Source organism: Dendropsophus ebraccatus, chromosome 15, assembly GCF_027789765.1.
Source record: "Dendropsophus ebraccatus isolate aDenEbr1 chromosome 15, aDenEbr1.pat, whole genome shotgun sequence".
In the NCBI taxonomy this organism is placed as follows: Eukaryota; Metazoa; Chordata; class Amphibia; order Anura; family Hylidae; genus Dendropsophus; species Dendropsophus ebraccatus.
The window spans coordinates 1,704,261-1,728,889 of NC_091468.1; the positions used below are offsets into that span (position 1 = coordinate 1,704,261).

A 24,629-nucleotide genomic window follows, 5' to 3' on the forward strand; every position below is an offset into this window, starting at 1 on the left:
CCTCGAAAAAATAGCTTGAGACCTATGAGGTTAGCCCTCGAAAAATTAGCTTGAGGCCCATGAGGTTAGCCCTTGAAAAGTTAGCTTGAGGCCCATGAGGTGAGCCTCCAAAAATTGTATAGAGGCCTATGAACTTAGGCCCATGAAGTGAGCCCTTTAAAAACATTGTATAGAGGCCCATGAGGTGAGCCCTCAAAAACATTGTATAGAGGCCTATGAAGTGAGCCTTCAAAAAAATTGTATAGAGGCGTATGAAATTAGGCCCACGAGGTGAGCCCTTAAAAAAATGGTGACATGGCCCTTCAGGTGAGCCTTGTTAATTTTTTTTATTTATTTTTTTTAAATGGCCCATTTCTATGGCAGTGGAGGAAATTACCTAGAGCTGAAACATGCGACTTCACTTCTCGAGGCTTTCAACTGGTGGAGAAGCAAAGTCTGGGTCTATCCTCTGGGCCTTCATTTTGATGAGCGTCAGCCGGTCAGTTGACAGGCGGCTGCGCTTATCTGTGATGATGCCCCTAGCTGCGCTAAAGACTCTTTCGGACAGATCACTGGTAGCAGGGCAGGCCAGCACCTCCAAGGCGTATAGTGAGAGTTCCAGCCACGTGTCCAACTTGGAGACCCAATACGTGTAGGGCGCCGAGGGATCAGGGAGGACAGGGTTGTGGTCGACCAGGTACTCCCGGAACATCTGCCGATACTTGTCTCTCCTGTTCTTACTAGGCCTTACACTGATGGTACTTTGGTGAGGGGGTGCCATTAACGTGTTCCATACTTTGGAGAGTGTTCCCCTGGCGGCCGTGGACCTGATGGATGTTGTCCGGCTTTGGGAGGAACTCTCTTCTCTCTGCTCTGCTGGAAGGTGGGAATATCTCCATCATATTCTGCAGCAGTTCTCTCTGGTACTCCAGTAGTCTGGTGGTCCTCTCCTCTACTGGAATGAATGAGGAGACATTATCTTTATACCGGGGGTCCAGTATTGCGAAAACCCAGTATTTTTTGCTCCCAATTATGTGGACAACGCATTTGTCCCTCTCAAAGCAGCCGAACATAAATTCAGCCATGTGTGCCAGGCTGTGAATTGGCATCACATCGCTGCCCCCACCAGAAGTATCGTTCAATGTTTCCTCCTCCTCTTCCTCCTCTGCCTCCTCTTCACCCCATCCTCGCTGGACCAATGGGACGCACACAACTGCACCGCTAGCCTCGCCGACAGTGTGGCCAACAGCCTCCTCCTCTTCTTCCTCCCTGAGAAGAATCGACCCTGAGAAGCTAACAGTAGTGTAGTGTGACTGTATATCTGTCACGTCTCCTCCTATACCGGCCTCCGGTGTGTGCAAGGCATTGTCCCTGATGGCGATGAGGGATTCTTTAACAATGCATAGGAGTGGGATGGTTCTGCTCACTATGGCATCGTTGCAGCTGACCCTCTTGGGGGACTCCTCAAAATCCTTAAAACTTCGCATAAGTCTGCCATCCATGGCCACTCATGGTTGGCAAACTGAGGGAGCTGAGTAGAAGGCACCCGTGGGTTTTGGAGCTGGAATTCCAGCTGGTATTCTCTGCTGCTCACACACCCTGGACAACATATGATATGTAGAATTCCAGCGAGTGGTGACATCACACAACAGCCGGTGTTCAAGCAAATGCAGATGTTTTTGTAGCTTTTTAAGGCTAGCAGCTGCCACGGTGGACTTCCGAAAGTGGGCGCACAGGTGCCGCACTTTCACCAGTAGCTTCGGCAGGTCGGGGTAGGTCTTTAAAAAGCTCTGCACCACCAAATTAAAAACGTGGGCCAGGCATGGAACGTGTTGGAGTTTTCCAAGCTCCAGAGCTGCCACCAAGTTATGGCCATTATCACATACAGCACAGCGGCGACAGCCAAATTTCTGCCTGCCGCACTATGTCATCCTTGACCTCTGGGGCGCTGTGCTTCTTATCACCCAGGCTGATAAGCTTGAGCACAGCCTGCTTACGTCTCCCCACGCCAGTGCTGCAGCATTTCCAGCTGACCGATGAGGGCGATTTTACGGAGGAGGAGGAGGAGAGGGAAGAGTTGTCAGAGCTTGTGCTGTCCATCTTAGGAGGGGGGAGAAGGGAGCAAGCACTTGTCCACTAGTCGATGGTCAAATGAATCTTCGCGCTAACCGCGTAAGTCAGGGCTCGCTCGATGTTATGAGACACGTGCTGGTGCAAGGCGGGGACGGCACACCTGGAAAAGTAGTGGTGGCTAGGGACAGAATACCAAGGTGCGGCAGCTGCCATGAGGTCACGGAAGGCTTGCGTCTCCACAAGCCTAAACGGCAGCATCTCCATGGCCAGCAATTTGGAGGTGTGGCAGTCTAAGGCTTGGGCAGAGGGGTGAGTAGAGGTGCACTTATGCTTGTGATCAAATGCCTGACTGAGAGACAATTGCTGTGAAGAGGTGCATGACGGTGCAGGTGAAGGAGCAGACGCAGGCGAAGGGGAAGGTGAGGAAGGCACCAAAGTGACCGAAACACAGGCAGATGGCGAAGTGTCCTGGCTGGTGGTGGTCTGGACTGTAGCCAGGGCCGATTCTGGGGTTTCTGCCGCCTCAGGCGCAAACCTCAGGCGGCCGCCCACTGACAACCCCCCCCCCCCCCCGCCGCCGTAACCAGATCACCTGCGCCGGCCCCCCCCCGTACCGCCCCCCCCCCCCCGCCGTAACCGAATCACCCGCGCCTGGACGCCCCGCACTCACCTGTCCTGCAGCAGCCGTCCCGTCCCGCTCACCGCTGTCTCCCGACCCTGCAGCCGCTCACCTGTCCTGCCGCAGCCGTCCCGTCCCACCTCTGTTCCTTTCCGCGCTCCAGTGCCGTCAGTCAGCAGCTGTCATCGCTCTCCAGAGAGTCGTGAGTGCCTGGGGTCAGCGGGGGCACTCACGACTCACTGGAGGGCGATAACAGCTGCTGACTGACGGCGCGGGACAGCGGTAAGCGTTGGCGGCGGGACCGGACGGCTGCGGCAGGACAGGTGAGCGGCTGCAGGCGCAGGGCTGCTGTCTGCCGCCCCCTGCAGGGGCGCAGAATCTGCCGCCTGAGGCGGAATACTCATTCCGCCTCATGGCAGAAACGGCCCTGACTGTAGCTCTAGCAGAGAGAACAGGGCAAGAGTCAGCAGTTGCAACACCGGGTGCAGGTTCTCCTGCGTTTGCTCTTTCCCTCTGAGCCCAGTGCTTTGCTTCCAGGTGACGCCGCATGGCCGAGGTGGTCAAGTTGCTCTTTTCCGAGCCTCTACTCAGTTTGGAGTGACAAAGAGTGCACACCACGCTCAGCTTGTCATCCGCACAAACATTAAAAAACCTTCACACCAAAGAACTGCGTGACCTCAAGGGGGGAGCTCGGCGTTACTGGCTGCTTCAGGGGAAAGCTTCGGCTCTGCTGACTCGTCTGTCCTCTACCTCTGGACATCCCTCTGCCTCTTTGCGCCTTTTTTGGTGCTGTGCGGGCCTCCACACCTCCACTATTTTCCCCACTGGACATCACCCCTTGCCAGGTCGGGTCGTTTGCTTCACGTCCAGCCCCTCCTCTTCTATCTCCTCACTCTGCTGCTTCTCCTGCAGACTGGGCATGTCAACTGTTTGGCTTAATGGCAATTGGGTCTCCTCATCATCACTCCTCACGACTTGAGGTCGCTGGTTCAGATATAATCCTCAGGTAGCTCCTGGGATTCATCAAGTATTTCAACACTGTCCAATTGGGTAAAAGGACCCGAAAAGAGCTCCTCGGAGTGGGCAATGGTGGGATGACTATAGAATAATTGTGCAGGTTTGGAGACATGAGGGTCAGACTCTTGGCTAGCCTCGAGACCGAAGTGAGTAGATAAATGACTGGAAGCACTCTCCGCCATCCATCGTAACACTTGGTCACGCTGATCGGGCCTTGACAGTTGTGTACCCCGCCCCCTGCACAACCGTCCTATAAAGCCAGGGATGGTGGATGCGTTCGATACTGGACGTCCCTCTGAAGCACGCGCTGTATCCCCAATCACTTCACCGCGGCTTGAAACCCCAGCAGCATTTCCGCGTCCCTGTCCTCTTCGCTTTGCCCTACGCATTGTAGTAGCTGTTTAACTTTTTTTCAATAGTATACAATTTAGCTGTACCAGATAGTTTTTTAATTTATCCCACACACTGTATACAGCCGTATACCGGATATAGAATTGTTTTTACAACAATAGAAAAAAAGGGCTTATCGGCGCCTTTAGTGGACACAGACTTCACAAATCTCTAGAGTCGAGATAACAGCTATATTATCCCACACACTGTATACAGCCGTATACTTGCAAACTTGCGTATGCGCAAATTTGTGGTAGAAAAATAAAAGGTATTATCCCACAATTACTGTATATAGCCGTATACACTATCAGTGGGTATACACACTGTTTATACACACTGCCTGTCTCACAACAGCTTATACATTTACAGCTTGTAAATGTCTGTTTTTATACAGTTTTAGCCCTAACAAGAGCTTTTGGGGGTCCCTCCCTACCTAACTTAACCTAAAACCTTCCTCTCCCTGCTTTACAGTCTGTCCCTCTCTAGTTCCAACCAGCAAGTGACACAAATCTGAAATCACTATTCTTTCTCTTCAGGAGGTCACATAGTTTAGCCGGCCAATCGCAGTTAGAGGTTTTTTTAAAGTCCTGCCTACTCCTAGTGCCTGTCCCTACCCCCTGCATGTTTATTGGCTGGAAAAAAGCGCCAGGGGATGTGGGAGGGCGAATCAAATTTTTACTGCGTTTAAGCACACATATTCAACCGCGGTCGAATTCTTCGAATAGTGTACTATTCCATTGAATAGCTGTTTGATCGAATAGAATTCGCTCATCTCTAGTCAGGTCTGGTATGGTGGTTTTATCCAGTCACAGTAAGGCAGTATAGATCAGGTCTTGTATGGTGGTGTTTTCCAGTCACAGTATGGCAGTATCAGGTCTGGTGTGGCGGTGTTATCCAGTCACAGTATGGCGGTATTGGTCAGGTCTGGTATTGCAGTGTTATCTAGTCACAGTATGGCGGTATTGGTCAGGTCTGGTGTGGCGGTGTTATCCAGTCACAGCATGGTGGTATTGGTCAGGTCTGGTATGGAAGTGTTATCCAGTCACAGTATGGCGGTATTGGTCAGGTCTGGTGTGGCGGTGTTATCCAGTCACAACATGGCGGTATTGGTCAGGTCTGGTATGGCAGTGTTATACAGTCACAGTATGGTGGTATTGGTCAGGTCTGGTGTGGCAGTGTTATCCAGTCACAGTATGGTGGTATTGGTCAGGTCTGGTGTGGCGGTGTTATCCAGTCACAGCATGGCAGTATTGGTCAGGTCTGTTGTGGTGGTTTTATCCAGTCACAGTATGGCGGTATTGGTCAGGTCTGGTGTGGCGGTGTTATCCAGTCACAGCATGGCGGTATTGGTCTGGTATGGCAGTGTTATACAGTCACAGTATGGTGGTATTGGTCAGGTCTGGTGTGGCGGTGTTATCCAGTCACAGTATGGTGATATTGGTCAGGTCTGGTGTGGCAGTGTTATCCAGTCACAGTATGGCGGTATTGGTCAGGTCTGGTGTGGAGTTGTTATCCAGTCACAGTATGGCGGTATTGGTCAGGTCTGGTGTGGCGGTGTTATCCAGTCACAGCATGGTGGTATTGGTCAGGTCTGGTGTGGCGGTGTTATCCAGTCACAGCATGGCGGTATTGGTCAGGTCTGGTGTGGTGGTTTTATCCAGTCACAGTAAGGAGGTATTGGTCAGGTCTGGTGTGGCGGTGTTATCCAGTCACAGCATGGCGGTATTGGTCTGGTATGGCAGTGTTATACAGTCACAGTATGACGGTATTGGTCAGGTCTGGTATAGTGGTGTTATCCAGTCACAGTAAGGAGGTATTGGTCAGGTCTGGTGTGGCGGTGTTATCCAGTCACAGCATGGCGGTATTGGTCTGGTATGGCAGTGTTATACAGTCACAGTATGGCGGTATTGGTCAGGTCTAGTGTGGTGGTGTTATCCAGTCACAGTATGGCGGTATTGGTCAGGTCTGGTATGGCAGTGTTATCCAGTCACAGTATGGTGGTGTTAGTCAGGTCTGGTATGGCGGTGTTATCCATGTAGAGAAATGCTTGTGGCCAAAACCACGCTCCCCAAGATGGGGCTTCTTCAGGTTTAGTACTTAGGGCGGCAGCAGCTGTTACTACGGCCCTGCCTGTAGCTGGAGTCACTATCCACTCTGGCCATATGTGGTTGAAGTCATACAGAGCACTGTATATAACAGAATATAACTGAGCAACTTCATCCATCATGTTTCAGTAGAACCAAGTAAAAGAGACATGTGAGCAAAGCACTTTGGGGAAACTAAGCGTACATCGTATAGAAACATTCTAGGTCACTCTGACTCCTAAAGTACCAGCTGGAGACATCCCGATGTGTTACACCTAGCAGTAGTATAGTAGACTCTCTATTAATAGGTCTCTAGCGCTGACCACAGATGAGAGAAGGTAATCGGTAGCATCTTCCCAGTTGTCAGCAAATCCAGAATGTCCACTGTCCCTTTGCCATATGGTTTGGTAACATAAGAACCTAATTTGTACAGTAGCTCATTGTCTCACTTTTCCTTGAACTCAGGGAAGACAGCTGCATTACTTATAGCAGTATGTATGACACCTGGTTAGGGATAACGTGTGGAGACAGCTTATTGTCAATGACCTGTAGAGACATCTGTTTTGGAGGGATGACCTGAGGAGACATCTGTTTTGGAGGGATGACCTGAGGAGACATCTGTTTTGGAGGGATGACCTGAGGAGACATCTGTTTTGGAGGGATGACCTGAGGAGACATCTGTTTTGGAGGGATGACCTGAGGAGACATCTGTTTTGGAGGGATGACCTGAGGAGACATCTGTTTTGGAGGGATGACCTGAGGAGACATCTGTTTTGGAGGGATGACCTGTGAAGACATCTGGTTCGGAGGGATGAGCTGTGGACACATCTAGTTGGGAATGACATGTGGAGACAGTTCATTGGGGATGACTTGAGACAGCTGGTTGTGGATGACATGTGGTGACATCTGGTTCAGGAGGATGACCTGTGGAGATAGCTGGTTGTGGTTGACATTTGGAGTTCTCTGGTTGGGGATGACGTGTGGAGACATCCAGTTGGGGTTGATGTGTGGAAGGTTGGGGGGATGGTACATGGAGAAATCTGGTTGGGGGGATGGCACCTGGAGATATCTGGTTGGGGGGATGGTGCATGGAGACATTTAGGGTCCTATTACTCAGAGCGATTTTTAACAATTAACGACTAACGATAAACAATCGCAAACAAGATTGTTTATCATTAACCTTAAATCCTTCACCGTATTACACAGATTGATTGATTCCTTCTGATCCCAGGAAAACAATGATCAATGTGCCATTACACTGAACGATTAGTGAACAAATGCAGAACTTGAGTGAACGAATGTGGAATTACAGCAAACGATAAGCGAACGTTTAACGATAATTTTAGGTTCAGATCTAAATCAACGATAAACGTCATACGAACAATTTTTCGATCATTGCCTGCAATTACACAGAACGATTATCGTTTAAATTTGAATAATTTTACGATCTTTCGCCTGATTATCCTCTCGTGTAACAGGGCCCTTAGTTGGGCCGGGGGGGGGGGGGGGGGGGGGGGTTGAGGCTTAGAGCTCTCTGGGAGGGAAGACACGTGGAGACATCTGGTTGGAGGGATGGTGCATGAAGACATCTGGTTGTTGGGGATTATGCCTATAATCATCTGATGGGGAGGGGGACGCCTGGAGACATCTGATTGGGGGGATGACGCATGGAGACATCTAATTGGGGAATGACGCTTGGAGACATCTTGTTGAGGGGATTACACATGGAGACATCTGGTTGGGGGGATGACACATGGAGACATATGGTTGGGGGGATGATGCAAAGAGACATATGGTTGGGGCTGATGACACATGAAGACATCTGGTTGGGGGATGACGCATGGAGACATATGGTTGTGGTGATGACGCATGAAGACATCTGGTTGGGGGAATGACGTATGGAGACATCTGGTTGGGGGGAATGACGTATGGAGACATCTGGTTGGGGGGAATGACGTATGGAGACATCTGGTTGGGGGGACAGCATCTAGTTAGGGAATGACCCCTGGAGACATCTTGTTAGGAGAATGATGCCTAGAGACATTTGGTTGGGGGGATGACTCTTGAAGACATCTTATTTGGGGGGGGGGGGGGGGGGGTTGTGGGGATAGCACCTGAAGAAATTTGTTTGTGGGGATGATTACGCCTGAAGACATTCGGTTGGGGGTATGGCACGTGGAGACCTCTATTTGGGGAGGATTATGTCTTGGGACATCTGTTTGGGGGTTGGGGGGGTGACTTGGGTGATAATGCATGGAGCCTTCTGATTGGTAGGATGACATGTGGAGACATCTGATGAGGGGATGATAACTGCAGACACCTGGATGGGGATAATGCCTTGAGACAGTTGGTTAGGGGGATGATACCTTTAGACATCTGGTTGGGGATGATGCCTTGAGACAGCTGGTTAGGGGGATGATACCTTTAGACATCTGGTTAGGGATGATGCCTTGAGACAGCTGGTTAGGGGGATGATACCTTTAGACATCTGGTTGGGGGATGATTCCTTGATACATTTGGTGGGGAGGATGTTTGTTGCCGCATTTTGATGTCATTTCTCTGTGGTGTGACCCCTAAGATGTGTCCATGTATGTGAAGTCTTATTTTCAACTGTGACTACCTTTGATCCTTCTTTTCCACAGTCTAATTTTGCCATGGGACGACTCCCTTCTACGTACCGGAAGTGCTACATGTTGGACTTTGGTTTGGCGCGACAGTACACCAACACCAACGGGGAGGTGCGGCCGGTGAGTGGAGAAGACTGGAGGCCGCTGGTAGGGTCTGAGCAGGGTCATTGGTCCTCTGCTGCGCTGTGTGATGTGCTCCTCTGGGTAGGGTGGGGGTCATTTTATTGCTCATTTTACGTTGATGAATTGTTTTGTTTCCATTATTTTATTCTTTCTGTTTTTCAGTTTGTTTTTCGAGCTGTTGCTCCGCACTTTAGTTTTGGCGGCTGGGATGCGCAGTGTGAGTGTCCATCATCCATCCTCTCGTGTTACATTTATGCCTGAATTGACTGAAGGGGATCTCACAGATCTTATACCTTGAGTGAGAGGGCTAACCCAATTGTGGAGACCCCAGTAGATGGAAAAGCTGGGTGACGACCCCTGTGGGCATTATATCATCGCCCTCTGCAGCCACCGTACTATGCCGATTGCTCCCCATCCAGTTTTTATTTGTTTGCTGATTTTCTTTCTTCTTATTTTACACTTGTTGAGGAGTTAGAGCACAGGGGGCGCGTCTACCTCATGTCTGTGTTGTCACCTAGGGGGTAGATGGGGTATTGCCCAAGGAGTCTGTAGATGACTTGGTCAGGACTCCGCTCCACCATGCGGATCTCATCATACATCCATACCATAAAATGACCTGAGCGGTGTATAGGAACTGTGGACACTGCAGAGTTAGGCTATGTTCCCACAACGTAATGTTCATGATCATTATTTTCTGTCTGTTATGTAACAACAATGGCCATTCTTTGCAATCTTTAGTATGTAGTGGGAACATAGCCTTATGGTGACTAGCAGATACCAACAACCCTCACAACCAGTACCCTTCACTTCTGTGTTTCCTTCCCCCACAGCCTCGAAATGTAGCTGGTTTCCGAGGGACCGTCCGATACGCTTCTGTCAATGCACACAAGAACAGGGTAAGTGTTTGTGGAGTGTGGTCTTTTGCCACCCCCAGTCCTTCAGTCTGAAATCGTGGGTGAGGTAGATCTCTGAGAAAGGGACATATGCCCCTCCCCCGGCCATGCACACTCAGGACGCTGGCAGCACAGCTTGTGTATGATACACATGTGGAGGTGAATGTTCCTGTACATATGTGACTTAATCTAAGCTCGGCTGACCGCCATCGTAGGTATGAAGGGATCAGGAGATCGCATGATCAGCTGGCGGCCAACATGGTATATGGAGGGATTAGACCACTATCAGCCAGTGGCTGTGGAGGAATCAGGAGATTACTCAGCTGGTGGCCATCTTAGTTATGTCCAGGTACTACCATCGTAGGTGTGAACAGATTGGAAGGTTTGCTTGATCAGCTGACTGCCATCGTAGGTGTGAAGGGACAGATGAACGCCATCGTAGGTATGGACAAATCAGGAGATCGCTCACAGTCTTACAACCATCGTAGGTGTGGAGGGATGAGCAGATTACACGCTTTTCTTACTGTCATCATAGGTGTGGAGGGATCAAGAGATCGCTCACTTGTTTTACTGCCATCGTAGGTGTGGAAGGATCAAGAGATCACACGCTTGTTTTACTGCCATCGTAGGTGTTAGGGGATGAGGAGATCGCTTGCTTGTCCTACTGCCATCGTAGGTGTGGAAGGATGAGGAGATTATGCACTTTTCTTACTGCCATCGTAGGTGTGGAGGGATCAGGAGATTGCTTGCTTGTCTTAGGGTCGTATTCCACGGGCCGAGGAGGGCCCGATCAACGATGTAAACGAGCGGCGATCTGCTAGATCGCCGCTCATTTACTGGGCCTATTCCACGGCCCGATGATCGTTGAGCAAGGGCTGCAAGGACATCGTTACCGATGTCCTTGCAGCCCTTGCAGCATCATACATTACCTGTCAAGTCTTCTCGGCGCTGTCTTCCTCCCCGGGTCTCGCGCGCTCTATCTTCACAATGGCCGGTCAGCTGACCGACCATTCTGAAGATAGAGCGCGCAGGACCTGGGGATGAAGACCGCGCCGAGAAGACCTGACAGGTAATGTATGATGATGCTGCAGCCTGTCAAATCGTCGGTCACCAGCCGCGCACCGCTATTCAACCGAAGCAATGCGCGGTGGGGGAACGATGATTTTAGGTCTGGCCCTAAATGAACGATCAGCCGATGACACGATCATCGGCTGATCGTTCTCTCTATTTCACCAAACGATAATCGGCCGAATCGGGCCAAATGGGGCCAATCCGGCCGATTATCGTTACTGTGCAATAGGGCCCTTACTGCCATCGTAGGTGTGGAGGGATGAGGAGATTATGCGCTTTTCTTACTGCCATCGTAGGTGTGGAGGGATCAGAAGATTGCTTGTCTTACTGCCATCGTAGGTGTGGAGGGATGAGGAGATCGCTTGTCTTACTGCCATCGTAGGTGTGGAGGGATGAGGAGATCGCTTGTCTTACTGCCATCGTAGGTGTGGAGGGATCAGAAGATTGCTTGCTTGTTTTACTGCCATCGTAGGTGTGGAGGGATCAGAAGATTGCTTGTTTTACTGCCATCGTAGGTGTGGAGGGATGAGGAGATCGCTTGTCTTACTGCCATCGTAGGTGTGGAGGGATCAGAAGATTGCTTGCTTGTTTTACTGCCATCGTAGGTGTGGAGGGATCAGAAGATTGCTTGTCTTACTGCCATCGTAGGTGTGGAGGGATCAGAAGATTGCTTGCTTGTCTTACTGCCATTGTAGGTGTGGAGGGATCAGAAGATTGCTTGCTTGTCTTACTGCCATCGTAGGTGTGGAGGGATGAGGAGATCGCTTGTCTTACTGCCATCGTAGGTGTGGAGGGATGAGGAGATCGCTTGTCTTACTGCCATCGTAGGTGTGGAGGGATCAGAAGATTGCTTGCTTGTTTTACTGCCATCGTAGGTGTGGAGGGATCAGAAGATTGCTTGTTTTACTGCCATCGTAGGTGTGGAGGGATGAGGAGATCGCTTGTCTTACTGCCATCGTAGGTGTGGAGGGATCAGAAGATTGCTTGCTTGTTTTACTGCCATCGTAGGTGTGGAGGGATCAGAAGATTGCTTGTCTTACTGCCATCGTAGGTGTGGAGGGATCAGAAGATTGCTTGCTTGTCTTACTGCCATTGTAGGTGTGGAGGGATCAGAAGATTGCTTGCTTGTCTTACTGCCATCGTAGGTGTGGAGGGATGAGGAGATCGCTTGTCTTACTGCCATCGTAGGTGTGGAGGGATCAGAAGATTGCTTGCTTGTCTTACTGCCATCGTAGGTGTGGAGGGATCAGAAGATTGCTTGCTTGTTTTACTTCCATCGTAGGTGTGGAGGGATCAGCAGATTGCTTGCTTGTTTTACTTCCATCGTAGGTGTGGAGGGATCAGCAGATTGCTTGCTTGTTTTACTGCCATCGTAGGTGGGGAGGGATGAGGAGATCGCTTGTCTTACTGCCATCGTAGGTGTGGAGGGATCAGAAGATTGCTTGTTTTACTGCCATCGTAGGTGTGGAGGGATGAGGAGATCGCTTGTTTTACTGCCATCGTAGGTGTGGAGGGATCAGAAGATTGCTTGCTTGTTTTACTGCCATCGTAGGTGTGGAGGGATCAGAAGATTGCTTGTCTTACTGCCATCGTAGGTGTGGAGGGATCAGAAGATTGCTTGCTTGTCTTACTGCCATCGTAGGTGTGGAGGGATCAGAAGATTGCTTGTCTTACTGCCATCGTAGGTGTGGAGGGATCAGAAGATTGCTTGCTTGTCTTACTGCCATCGTAGGTGTGGAGGGATGAGGAGATCGCTTGTTTTACTGCCATCGTAGGTGTGGAGGGATCAGAAGATTGCTTGCTTGTCTTACTGCCATCGTAGGTGTGGACAGGTCAGGAGATCACTTGCTCTGATAACTGCCATCGTAGGTATCGACAAATCAGGAGATCACTCGCTTGGATGACTGCCATCGTAGGTGTGTAGCGATCAGCAGATCAGTCAATGAGATGGCTGCCTTTGTAGTTGTGTGGCTTGTTTTTCTGCTGCTGCCCACAAGATCTGGAAAAAAAATGCTTAATAAGAGCAGTGGGGGGAGGGGTCCAGCCAGTGCCCTGCCTACTCTCTGCTGTTACCCCCTTTCTGCTGCAGAACCTCTTTGTTCACTGTTAGGTTGTTTCATTGTCTTTCATCACTGTGTCTGGTCCTCCTGCATGGTTGTGCCATCTGGTTTTCTCCCTCCAGGAGATGGGGCGGCACGATGACCTGTGGTCATTATTCTATATGCTGGTAGAGTTTGCAGTGGGACAGCTGCCCTGGAGGAAGATTAAGGATAAGGTAGGACCCAGGGGGGAAGATGCAGCCGGCAGGTAGCATCCATGTTGTGTGCACTGACCGTGTTGCATCTTCCTGTCTCTAGGAGCAGGTGGGAATGATCAAGGAGAAGTACGACCACCGAATGCTGCTGAAGCACATGCCATCTGAGTTCCATCTCTTCCTGGAGCACATCTCCAGTCTGGACTACTTCACTAAGCCGGACTACCAGGTAGTAACTAATGTTGCATGTTGTAACCAGGATATTGCCTGGAGGTATGAGGGCCCTGCTGCTTGACATCAACATGTCCTAATAGTTCCGGGGTTCAGACGGCACAAAACCTCCCCCGCTCTCACATTATCCCCATATAGGATCTTGTATGGTGGGATGATATGTGCAGCGTGTAGAGGCCATCCACCATAAAGCAGATGGAACATCCTATGATCACGCTGTCCAGGTAGATCTGGCCAGCAGAAGAGTGAGAAGAACCATGTAACATTAGTGGCCTCCTACCCCTGACCATGTGCCCACTGCCACAGAGCCTTCTCCTTCTTGCAGATGATCATGTCGGTGTTTGAGAACAGTATGAAGGAACGTGGAATAACAGAGAACGAGGCCTTTGACTGGGAGAAAGGAGGGACAGACATCTTGTTGTCCACCAGCACATCTACTCCTCCACAGCAGAACACCCGACAGACCGCTGCCATGTTTGGGTAAAAGACAGCCATTTTCAGCAGTCATTGATCATTGATAGAGATATCTGCAATATAGATTAACCTTTCACCCTCCTGTAACTTTTAGGGTAGTTAATGTGACACCCGTGCCAGGGGACTTACTCCGTGAGAACACAGAAGATGTCCTACAGGGGGAGCATCTCAGTGACCAGGAGAATGCACCCCCTGTCCTTCCTGGCCGGCCAGCAGACATCTCTGGGCAGGTCCCCAATGTCGGCTTTAATGACACCGAGGTTTGGGAGGAGACTGATGTGAATCGGAATAAGCTAAGGATTAGTATCAGCAAGGTCAGTATTGGTCACCCTGTGGGGAGGGTCTGAGAGGAGAGGGGGAGGTGGTCGCCCAGTGGGGAGGGTCTGAGAGGAGAGGGGGAGGTGGTCGCCCTGTGGGGAGGGTCTGAGAGGGGGAGGTGGTCGCCCTGTGGGGAGGGTCTGAGAGGAGAGGGTGAGGTGGTCGCCCTGTGGGGAGGGTCTGAGAGGGGGAGGTGGTCGCCCTGTGGGGAGGGTCTGAGAGGAGAGGGGGAGGTGGTCGCCCTGTGGGGAGGGTCTGAGAGGGGGAGGTGGTCGCCCTGTGGGGAGGGTCTGAGAGGAGAGGGGGAGGTGGTCGCCCTGTGGGGAGGGTCTGAGAGGAGAGGGTGGTGGCCCTGTGGGGAGGGTCTGAGAGGGGGAGGTGGTCGCCCTGTGGGGAGGGTCTGAGAGGGGGAGGTGGTGGCCCTGTGGGGAGGGTCTGAGAGGGGGAGGTGGTCGCCCTGTGGGGAGGGTCTGAGAGGAGAGGGGGGAGGTGGTCGCCCTGTGGGGAGGGTCTGAGAGGAGAGGGGAAGGTGGTCGCCCTGTGGGGAGGGTCTGAGAGGAAAGGGGGAGGTGGTCGCCCTGTGGGGAGGGTCTGAGAGGGGGAGGTGGTCGCCCTGTGGGGAGGGTCTGAGAGGAGAGGGGGAGGTGGTCGCCCTGTGGGGAGGGTCTGAGAGGAGAGGGGGAGGTGGTCGCCCTGTGGGGAGGGTCTGAGAGGAGAGGGTGGTGGCCCTGTGGGAAGGGTCTGAGAGGAGGAGGTGGTCGCCCTGTGGGGAGGGTCTGAGAGGAGAGGGTGGTGGCCCTGTGGGGAGGGTCTGAGAGGAGAGGGGGGAGGTGGTCGCCCTGTGGGGAGGGTCTGAGAGGAGAGGGGGAGGTGGTCGCCCTGTGGGGAGGGTCTGAGAGGGGGAGGTGGTCGCCCTGTGGGGAGGGTCTGAGAGGAGAGGGTGGTGGCCCTGTGGGGAGAGTCTGAGAGGGGGAGGTGGTCGCCCTGTGGGGAGGGTCTGAGAGGAGAGGGGGAGGTGGTCGCCCTGTGGGGAGGGTCTGAGAGGGGGAGGTGTTGGCCCTGTGGGGAGGGTCTGAGAGGAGAGGGGGAGGTGGTCGCCTTGTGGGGATGGTCTGAGAGGGGGAGGTGGTCGCCCTGTGGGGAGGGTCTGAGAGGAGAGGGGGAGGTGGTCGCCCTGTGGGGAGGGTCTGAGAGGGGGAGGTGGTCGCCCTTTGGGGAGGGTCTGAGAGGGGGAGGTGGTCGCCCTGTGGGGAGGGTCTGAGAGGAGAGGGTGGTCACCCTGTGGGGAGGGTGGTCGCCCTGTGGGGAGGGTCTGAGAGGAGAGGGGGGAGGTGGTCGTCCCGGGGGAGAGTCTGAGAGGAGAGGGGGAGGTGGTCGCCCTATGGGAATTGTCTAAGAGGAGAGGGTGGTCCCCCTGTGGGGAGGGTCTGAGAGGAGAGGGTGGTGGCCCTGTGGGGAGGGTCTGAGAGAAGAGGATGGTGGTAATGGCCCTGTGGGGAGGGTATCAGAGGAGAGGGTGGTGGTGGTGACCCTGTGGGGAGGGTATAAGAGGGGAGGGTGGTGGTGGTTACCCTGTGGGGAGGGTATAAGAGGGGAGGGTGGTGGTGGTGACCCTGTGGGGAGGGTATAAGAGGGGAGGGTGGTGGTTACCCTGTGGGGAGGGTAAAAGAGGGGAGGGTGGTGGTGGTTACCCTGTGGGGAGGGTATAAGTGGGGAGGGTGGTGGTGGTGACCTTGTGGGGAGGGTGGTGGTGGTAGCTTTTAATAGTCCTACTTGTGCTGTTTCCTCTACCCAGACACAGTGCCTGATGGAAGACGAGCACAGTCGACATGGTTGTCCTAGTTCTCCCGTCCGGGCTCCTCCAGAGTCGCCCACCACACAGGCCCGGTCCCTGCGTTACAGGCGTGTAAACAGCCCTGAGTCTGAGCGGCTTTCCACAGCTGAGAGAGCGGACCTCCTGGAGAGGAGGTAAGAGCCACTGGGTGTCCAGTCTCTGGCTGGGAGTTGTAGTGCCTGCAGCTGTTGTAGTTGGATACATATATATACACCATGAAAATAGGACAGTGCCTTGTATTATTTTTTGCTCCCAAAGAGGCACTATGTCTTATTTTCAGAGGATGCCTTATTTCTGCCCCCGACTCTACCCCCGGACCCTCAGACCAAGACCAATATTACCAATAATTCCGGTATCTAAAAAATCAATATTATCACCACCACACCATTACCACCACACAGTTACTAATGCCCCCATACCTTTACTAAATAAAATCCACAATACAAAGACCTTATAAGTGATTACAGTGCAGTTACATCTAGTGACTCACAGGGGGCATCTTCTGTGTTCAGATTTGCGCCCTTTTCCTTTGCTCTACATCTGGCTCGGTCAGCATGAAGACTTTTCCAGGTGATGCCTCATCTCTGCAGAATCTGACAGACATTTTAGGCTCTTTGTTCCAGCACCATCTTCACCTGTACTTAGGCCCCCTCTATGCCCTTTCATAGTAGAAAGGTCACAATCTGTTCACTCATATAGTCACGCCATTCTCTGTGGCCCATATAGTAGTTAGGCCTCCATACAGTAGTTACGTCCCTCTGCCCACCTATATTGTCAGGCCTCTCTCTGTGGCCCATATAGTAGTTAGGCCTCCATACAGTAGTTACGTCCCTCTGCCCACCTATATAGTCAGGCCTCTCTCTGTCGTCCATATAGTAGTTAGGCCTCCATACAGTAGTTACGTCCCTCTGTCCACCTATATAGTCAGGCCTCTCTCTGTCGTCCATATAGTAGTTAGGCCTCCCTGTGCAGATATCTTCCCTTTAGATAGCATCCCTAATAGGTAGGTACCCCCTCTGTATTTGACTACCCAGTAGTAGGTAGAGTTTTTCATTCCCCTATGGTGGTAAGCTCTGGGCCCATGGAGTCCGAGCCTGGCTGGCCTCTTTGACACCCCAAGCTCCTGTGCAGCCAAACTAGTTGCACATGCAGTTTGTCCATCCCTGACTGGAGTTTCAGCTGTCACACTGCTTCCACCACAACCAAGATAAGTTGACACCTCAGTAACACTGACACACCGCAGATCACACACAGTGACAGTGACACTACAGCTCACACACAGTGACACTGACACTACAGATCACACACAGTGACACTGACACTACAGCTCACACACAGTGACACTGACACTACAGCTCACACACAGTGACACTGACACTACAGCTCACACACAGTGACAGTGGCACTACAGATCACACACAGTGACACTGAAACTACAGATCACACACAGTGACAGTGACACTACAGCTCACACACAGTGACACTGACACTACAGCTCACACACAGTGACACACCGCAGATCACACACAGTGACAGTGACACTACAGCTCACACACAGTGACACACCGCAGATCACACACAGTGACAGTGACACTACAGCTCACACACAGTGACACTGAAACTACAGATCACACACAGTGACACTGACACTACAGCTCACACACAGTGACACTGACATTACAGCTCACACACAGTGACAGAGACACTACAGCTCACACACAGTGACACTGACACTACAGCTCACACACAGTGACACTGACACTACAGCTCACACACAGTGACAGTGACACTACAGCTCACACACAGTGACACTGAAACTACAGATCACACACAGTGACACTGAAACTACAGATCACACACAGTGACAGTGACACTACAGCTCACACACAGTGACACTGACACTACAGCTCACACACAGTGACACACCGCAGATCACACACAGTGACAGTGACACTACAGCTCACACACAGTGACACTGACACTACAGCTCACACACAGTGACACACCGCAGATCACACACAGTGACAGAGACACTACAGCTCACACACAGTGACACTGACACTACAGCTCACACACAGTGACACTGACACTACAGCTCACACACAGTGACAGTGACACTACAGCTCACACACAGTGACACTGAAACTACAGATCACACACAGTGACACTGAAACTACAGATCACACACAGTGACAGTGACACTACAGCTCACACACAGTGACACTGACACTACAGCTCACACACAGTGACACACCGCAGATCACACACAGTGACAGTGACACTACAGCTCACACACAGTGACACTGAAACTACAGATCACACACAGTGACACTGACACTACAGCTCACACACAGTGACACTGACACTACAGCTCACACACAGTGACACTGACACTACAGCTCACACACAGTGACAGTGACACTACAGCTCACACACAGTGACACTGACACTACAGCTCACACACAGTGACACTGACACTACAGCTCACACACAGTGACAGAGACACTACAGCTCACACACAGTGACACTGACACTACAGATCACACACAGTGACACTGACACTACAGCTCACACACAGTGACAATGACACTACAGCTCACACACAGTGACACTGAAACTTCAGATCACACACAGTGACACTGACACTACAGCTCACACACAGTGACACTGACACTACAGCTCACACACAGTGACACACCGCAGATCACACACAGTGACAGTGACACTACAGCTCACACACAGTGACACTGAAACTACAGATCACACACAGTGACACTGACAGTACAGCTCACACACAGTGACACTGACACTACAGCTCACATACAGTGACACTGACACTACAGCTCACACACAGTGACACTGACACTACAGCTCACACACAGTGACACTGACACTACAGATCACACACAGTGACAGTGACACTACAGCTCACACACAGTGACACTACAGATCACACACAGTGACAGTGACACTACAGCTCACACACAGTGACACTGACACTACAGATCACACACAGTGACACTGACACTACAGCTCACACACAGTGACACACCGCAGATCACACACAGTGACACTGAAACTACAGATCACACACAGTGACACTGAAACTACAGATCACACACAGTGACACTGACACTACAGCTCACACACAGTGACACTACAGCTCACACACAGTGACACTGAAACTACAGATCACACACAGTGACACTGACACTACAGCTCACACACAGTGACACTGAAACTACAGATCACACACAGTGACACTGACACTACAGATCACACACAGTGACACTGACACTACAGCTCACACACAGTGACACTGACACACCGCAGATCACACACAGTGACACTACAGATCACACACAGTGACACTGACACTACAGCTCACACACAGTGACACTGACACTACAGCTCACACACAGTGACACTGACACTACAGCTCACACACAGTGACACTACAGCTCACACACAGTGACACTACAGCTCACACACAGTGACACTGACACACCACATATCACACACAGTGACACTGACACACTGCAGATCACACACAGTGACACTGACACACCGCAGATCACACCGCAGATCACACACAGTGACACTGACACACCGCAGATCACACACAGTGACACTGACACACCGCAGATCACACACAGTGACACTGACACACCACAGATCACACACAGTGACACTGACACACCGCAGATCACACACAGGGCAGTGGCATCCCTGTTCGGTGTTTTCTCTTTGCCACCTTCCTTGTCCGGAGTTGTCAGTTTTCTTCTCCCCAATTTTGGGATCACTGCTTTGTGGTTTGGGGCTTTTTACGTTGCCATCAGCTATAAGTTACAATATGATGTCATGCTATTTCCTGTTATGTCAGTCCTCCCTGTTGGTTTGCGTTACAGTCCATGTGTCTTCTCTCCTCCAGATCCCGCATGGATCTGCCTGGGTCTCCTTCACGCCAAGTATGCTCCTCACAGCCTGCTCAGATGCTGTCCATTGATACGGGTCAGGTTGACAGACAAGCCAGTGGCCGTATGGAGGTTTCAGCATCCGTAGAGCATGAAGCCTTAAGCAATGCCTTCCGTTCTGTACCACTTGCAGAGGAGGAGGACTTTGACAGCAAGGAATGGGTTATCATTGACAAAGAGACTGAGCTGAAGGACTTCCACCCTGGGGCCGAGCCAACAACCTCAGGCACAACAGATGAGGAGCCAGAGGAACTTCGACCCTTGGACGATGGGGAGGAGAGACGGAAGCCTGGGGGGGCAGATGCAGCGGTCAGACCAAAGGTGCATGAAGTAAGGCCCCGGGCCATGCAGACTGTGGCCGAGGAAGAAACCTCCTCCCGAAATGAGGGCTCCGAGAACAGGCCGGAACCCCCACCTGCCAGTCCATCCCACTCCCATTCAACATCAGCAACACGACAGCGAAGAAGGGAGTCTGATCCCACTGGACCTCAGAGACAGGTAAGAGGCAACAGAAGACCCTACAGACCAATCCCAACTTACTGGTATAAGACATGGAGAGCTTTATGTGGGGATGGGCTGCTGACAGCACTACTAACCATACATATCTGTAAGGTGACAGCCAAGGATCATTAACAAGCAGAATGAAGTCCTCATCCCTTTAGAGGATACAGCACGCCTATAGGTACAGGGGACATGTAAGGAGTAGTAGGTGCGGGTATGTGACACAGTGGGAGGGGCAGTATAAATGATGAAAAGAGGTAAAAGGGAGGTATTACATAGAGGTGAATAAGGGGGTTATATCACAGATCAGAGAAAAATATGAGAATTAAGTGTTGTAGTTGTGATGGGTTGTATTGTAGCTGTGACAGTGTGATGTGTTGTAGCTGTAAAATTGATCTGTTGTATTGTAATTGTGAAACTGATTGGTTGTATTGTAGTTGTGTCACTGTGTGATGGGTTGTATTGTAGTTGTGACACTGTATGATGGGTTATATTGTAGACGTGAAACTGTGTGATGGGTTGTGGGTTAGGTTGTAGCTGTTATATTGTGTGGTGAACTATATTGTAGTTGTGACATGGTGGGTTATGTTATAGATGTCACATTGTGTGGTGGGTTACATTGTACTGATGACATAGTGTTGTGGGTTACATTGTACTGATGACATAGTGTGATGGGTTACATTGTACTGATGACATAGTGTGATGGGTTAGATTGTACTGGTGATATTGCATGGTGGGTTACATTGTACTGGTGACACTGTGTGGTGGGTTACATTGTACTGATGACATAGTGTGGTGGGTAACATTGTACTGATGACATAGTGTGGTGGGTTACATTGTACTGATGACAGTGTGATGGGTTACATTGTACTGATGACAGTGTGATGGGTTACATTGTACTGATGACATAGTGTGGTGGGTAACATTGTACTGATGACATAGTGTGATGGGTTACATTGTACTAATGACATAGTGTGATGGGTTACATTGTACTGATGACATAGTGTTGTGGGTTAGATTGTACTGGTGATATTGCATGGTGGGTTACATTGTACTGGTGACACTGTGTGGTGGGTTACATTGTACTGGTGACACTGTGTGGTGGGTTGCATTGTACTGGTGATATTGTGTGGTGGGTTACATTGTACTGATGACATAGTGTGATGGGTTACATTGTACTGATGACATAGTGTGGTGGGTTACATTGTACTGATGACATAGTGTGGTGGGTTACATTGTACTGATGACATAGTGTGGTGGGTTACATTGTACTGATGACATAGTGTGGTGGGTTACATTGTACTGATGACAGTGTGATGGGTTACATTGTACTGATGACATAGTGTTGTGGGTTACATTGTACTGATGACAGTGTGATGGGTTACATTGTACTGGTGACACTGTGTGGTTGGTTACATTGTACTGATGACATAGTGTGATGGGTTACATTGTACTGATGACATAGTGTGATGGGTTACATTGTACTGATGACATAGTGTGATGGGTTACATTGTACTAATGACATAGTGTGATGGGTTACATTGTACTGATGACATAGTGTGATAGGTTACATTGTACTGATGACATAGTGTTGTGGGTTACATTGTACTGATGACAGTGTGATGGGTTACATTGTACTGGTGACACTGTGTGGTTGGTTACATTGTACTGATGACATAGTGTGATGGGTTACATTGTACTGATGACATAGTGTGATGGGTTACATTGTACTGATGACATAGTGTGATGGGTTACATTGTACTAATGACATAGTGTGATGGGTTACATTGTACTGATGACATAGTGTGATGGGTTACATTGTACTGATGACATAGTGTGATGGGTTACATTGTACTGATGACATAGTGTGATGGGTTACATTGTACTAATGACATAGTGTGATGGGTTACATTGTACTGATGACATAGTGTGGTGGGTTACATTGTACTGATGACATAGTGTGGTGGGTTACATTGTACTGATGACATAGTGTGGTGGGTTACATTGTACTGATGACAGTGTGATGGGTTACATTGTACTGATGACATAGTGTTGTGGGTTACATTGTACTGATGACAGTGTGATGGGTTACATTGTACTGGTGACACTGTGTGGTTGGTTACATTGTACTGATGACATAGTGTGATGGGTTACATTGTACTGATGACATAGTGTGATGGGTTACATTGTACTAATGACATAGTGTGATGGGTTAGATTGTACTGGTGATATTGCATGGTGGGTTACATTGTACTGGTGACACTGTGTGGTTGGTTGCATTGTACTGGTGACACTGTGTGGTGGGTTACATTGTACTGGTGACACTGTGTGGTGGGTTGCATTGTACTGGTGATATTGTGTGGTGGGTTACATTGTACTGGTGACCCTGTGTGGTTGGTTGCATTGTACTGGTGATATTTCACGGTGGGTTACATTGTACTGGTGACACTGTGTGGTGGGTTACATTGTACTGGTGATATTGTGTGGTGGGTTACATTGTACTGGTGATATTGTGTGGTGGGTTACATTGTACTGGTGATATTGTGTGGTGGGTTACATTGTACTGGTGATATTGTGTGGTGGGTTACATTGTACTGGTGATATTGTGTGGTGGGTTACATTGTACTGGTGATATTGTGTGGTGGGTTACATTGTACTGGTGATATTGTGTGGTGGGTTACATTGTACTGGTGATATTGTGTGGTGGGTTACATTGTACTGGTGATATTGTGTGGTGGGTTACATTGTACTAGTGACACTGCATGATGGCTTAGAATGTATTGGTGGAACTGTGCGGTGGTTTACGTTGTAGCTGTGATATAGCATAGTGGGTTAGATTGTACTGGTGACATTGTGTGATGACTTATATTGTAGTTGTGACATTTTGTGGTGAGTTACTTTGTAGCTGTGGTATTGTGTGGTGGGTCACATTGTATATTGTGTTTTAGTGTTGGGCTACATTCACACTGTGGTTTGGTAGAATCAGTCACCCATGCATCACTATTCACCATGAACAGGTCTAAGACCAGGGAGAATCTTCAGCCCCAATATTCCCCAGGGACCTGTCTGCCGTCTCCTTTATGATGGGTTCTGTACCCGTTCTGGTGAATAATGCATAGCTGCAGGTAAGTCAGTCACATGAGAGACATCTTCTATATCCACCCCAGTAAAGGTACTAAATGACCGTCTTACACACAGATGTCAGAGACCTCTCCCCAGCCAAGGTAATCCTCATTTCTTTGTGCTCATCCACGTGTAGTACGACGGAAAACGCTCTTCTGCTTGTCTGACTGTATCACAATGTTCTCCTATGTCTGTAATGCTCTTTATTGGCTCATCCACATAGACTGGCTGGGACCATGCTCCATCCATGTGGTCAGAGTGGGTCCTGGAGTTGGGCAATCAGCTTCCATTCTGTGTTGATGGGCTGTGAGAGAGTGACCATACTATACAGGAGCTATTGACTACAAGGATGAGTAACGCTGACCTCACCGTGCGGCTCGAGCACATGCTCACGTCATGCTACCTAATCTGTAATCTGTGCCATTGACTCCTCAAATCTCACCCTCTCCCAGCTAAGAAGCTTTATTTCCTCCATAAGGGCAGCTGAAAGGGGAGGGGCAGGTGGTGCAGGCCCCACATACAGGGTGCCCCCCGAAGACGCCCACAGCATGCACTAACGCAACACGTAGCTAGAAGCAGGAAGAAAGTCTCTTCATTGCCTGACTCCTTTCCCTCCGCTCTTCTTGATGTTTTTCAGCTGGAGGAGGACAGGCTCTCCCAGCACCCCCTGCCGAGGTACAGCCCCCTACGTCGACTGGCTTCTTCCGTCTTCTCATCCTCTACATTGGAGACAGAGCATTACCCACATCCTACTGGCACCTTCATCCAGCGCAGCCGCTCTGCAGAAAGCAGTCCAGTACGTCTGCCTCACCGTCGGCACCCACCACTGCCAGCCGGAAATCACAGACTGGTGCCCTCTGTGCTCCGTATCTCCCGTTCTCAGCTGCAGCAGGTGTGGGCACGCTTTACTCACAAAACATAGCTGTGCAGGGCTGTCCATGGTAGGCACAAGAGGGCAGAGGAGGACAAATCTTGTTATAATGCAATACAATCATGTGTAGGCCAAGTGTCCTGCCTCATCCACCGACCAGGCCTAGGAACGTC

General features: G+C 50.5%; 1 protein-coding gene across 1 annotated transcript in view; it reads left to right on the forward strand.

Annotated features, from left to right (window-relative positions):
- TTBK1 (tau tubulin kinase 1) overlaps positions 1–24,629 on the forward strand; it is a 130,913-nt gene that overhangs the window by 88,908 nt on the left and 17,376 nt on the right. The window contains exons 6-13 of the mRNA XM_069954379.1: positions 8,805–8,909; positions 9,743–9,808; positions 13,059–13,151; positions 13,234–13,359; positions 13,687–13,841; positions 13,930–14,149; positions 15,949–16,121; positions 19,919–20,459. Of these exons, the coding sequence (XP_069810480.1) occupies positions 8,805–8,909; positions 9,743–9,808; positions 13,059–13,151; positions 13,234–13,359; positions 13,687–13,841; positions 13,930–14,149; positions 15,949–16,121; positions 19,919–20,459 (1,479 nt within the window). The remainder of the gene's footprint in view (positions 1–8,804; positions 8,910–9,742; positions 9,809–13,058; positions 13,152–13,233; positions 13,360–13,686; positions 13,842–13,929; positions 14,150–15,948; positions 16,122–19,918; positions 20,460–24,629) is intronic.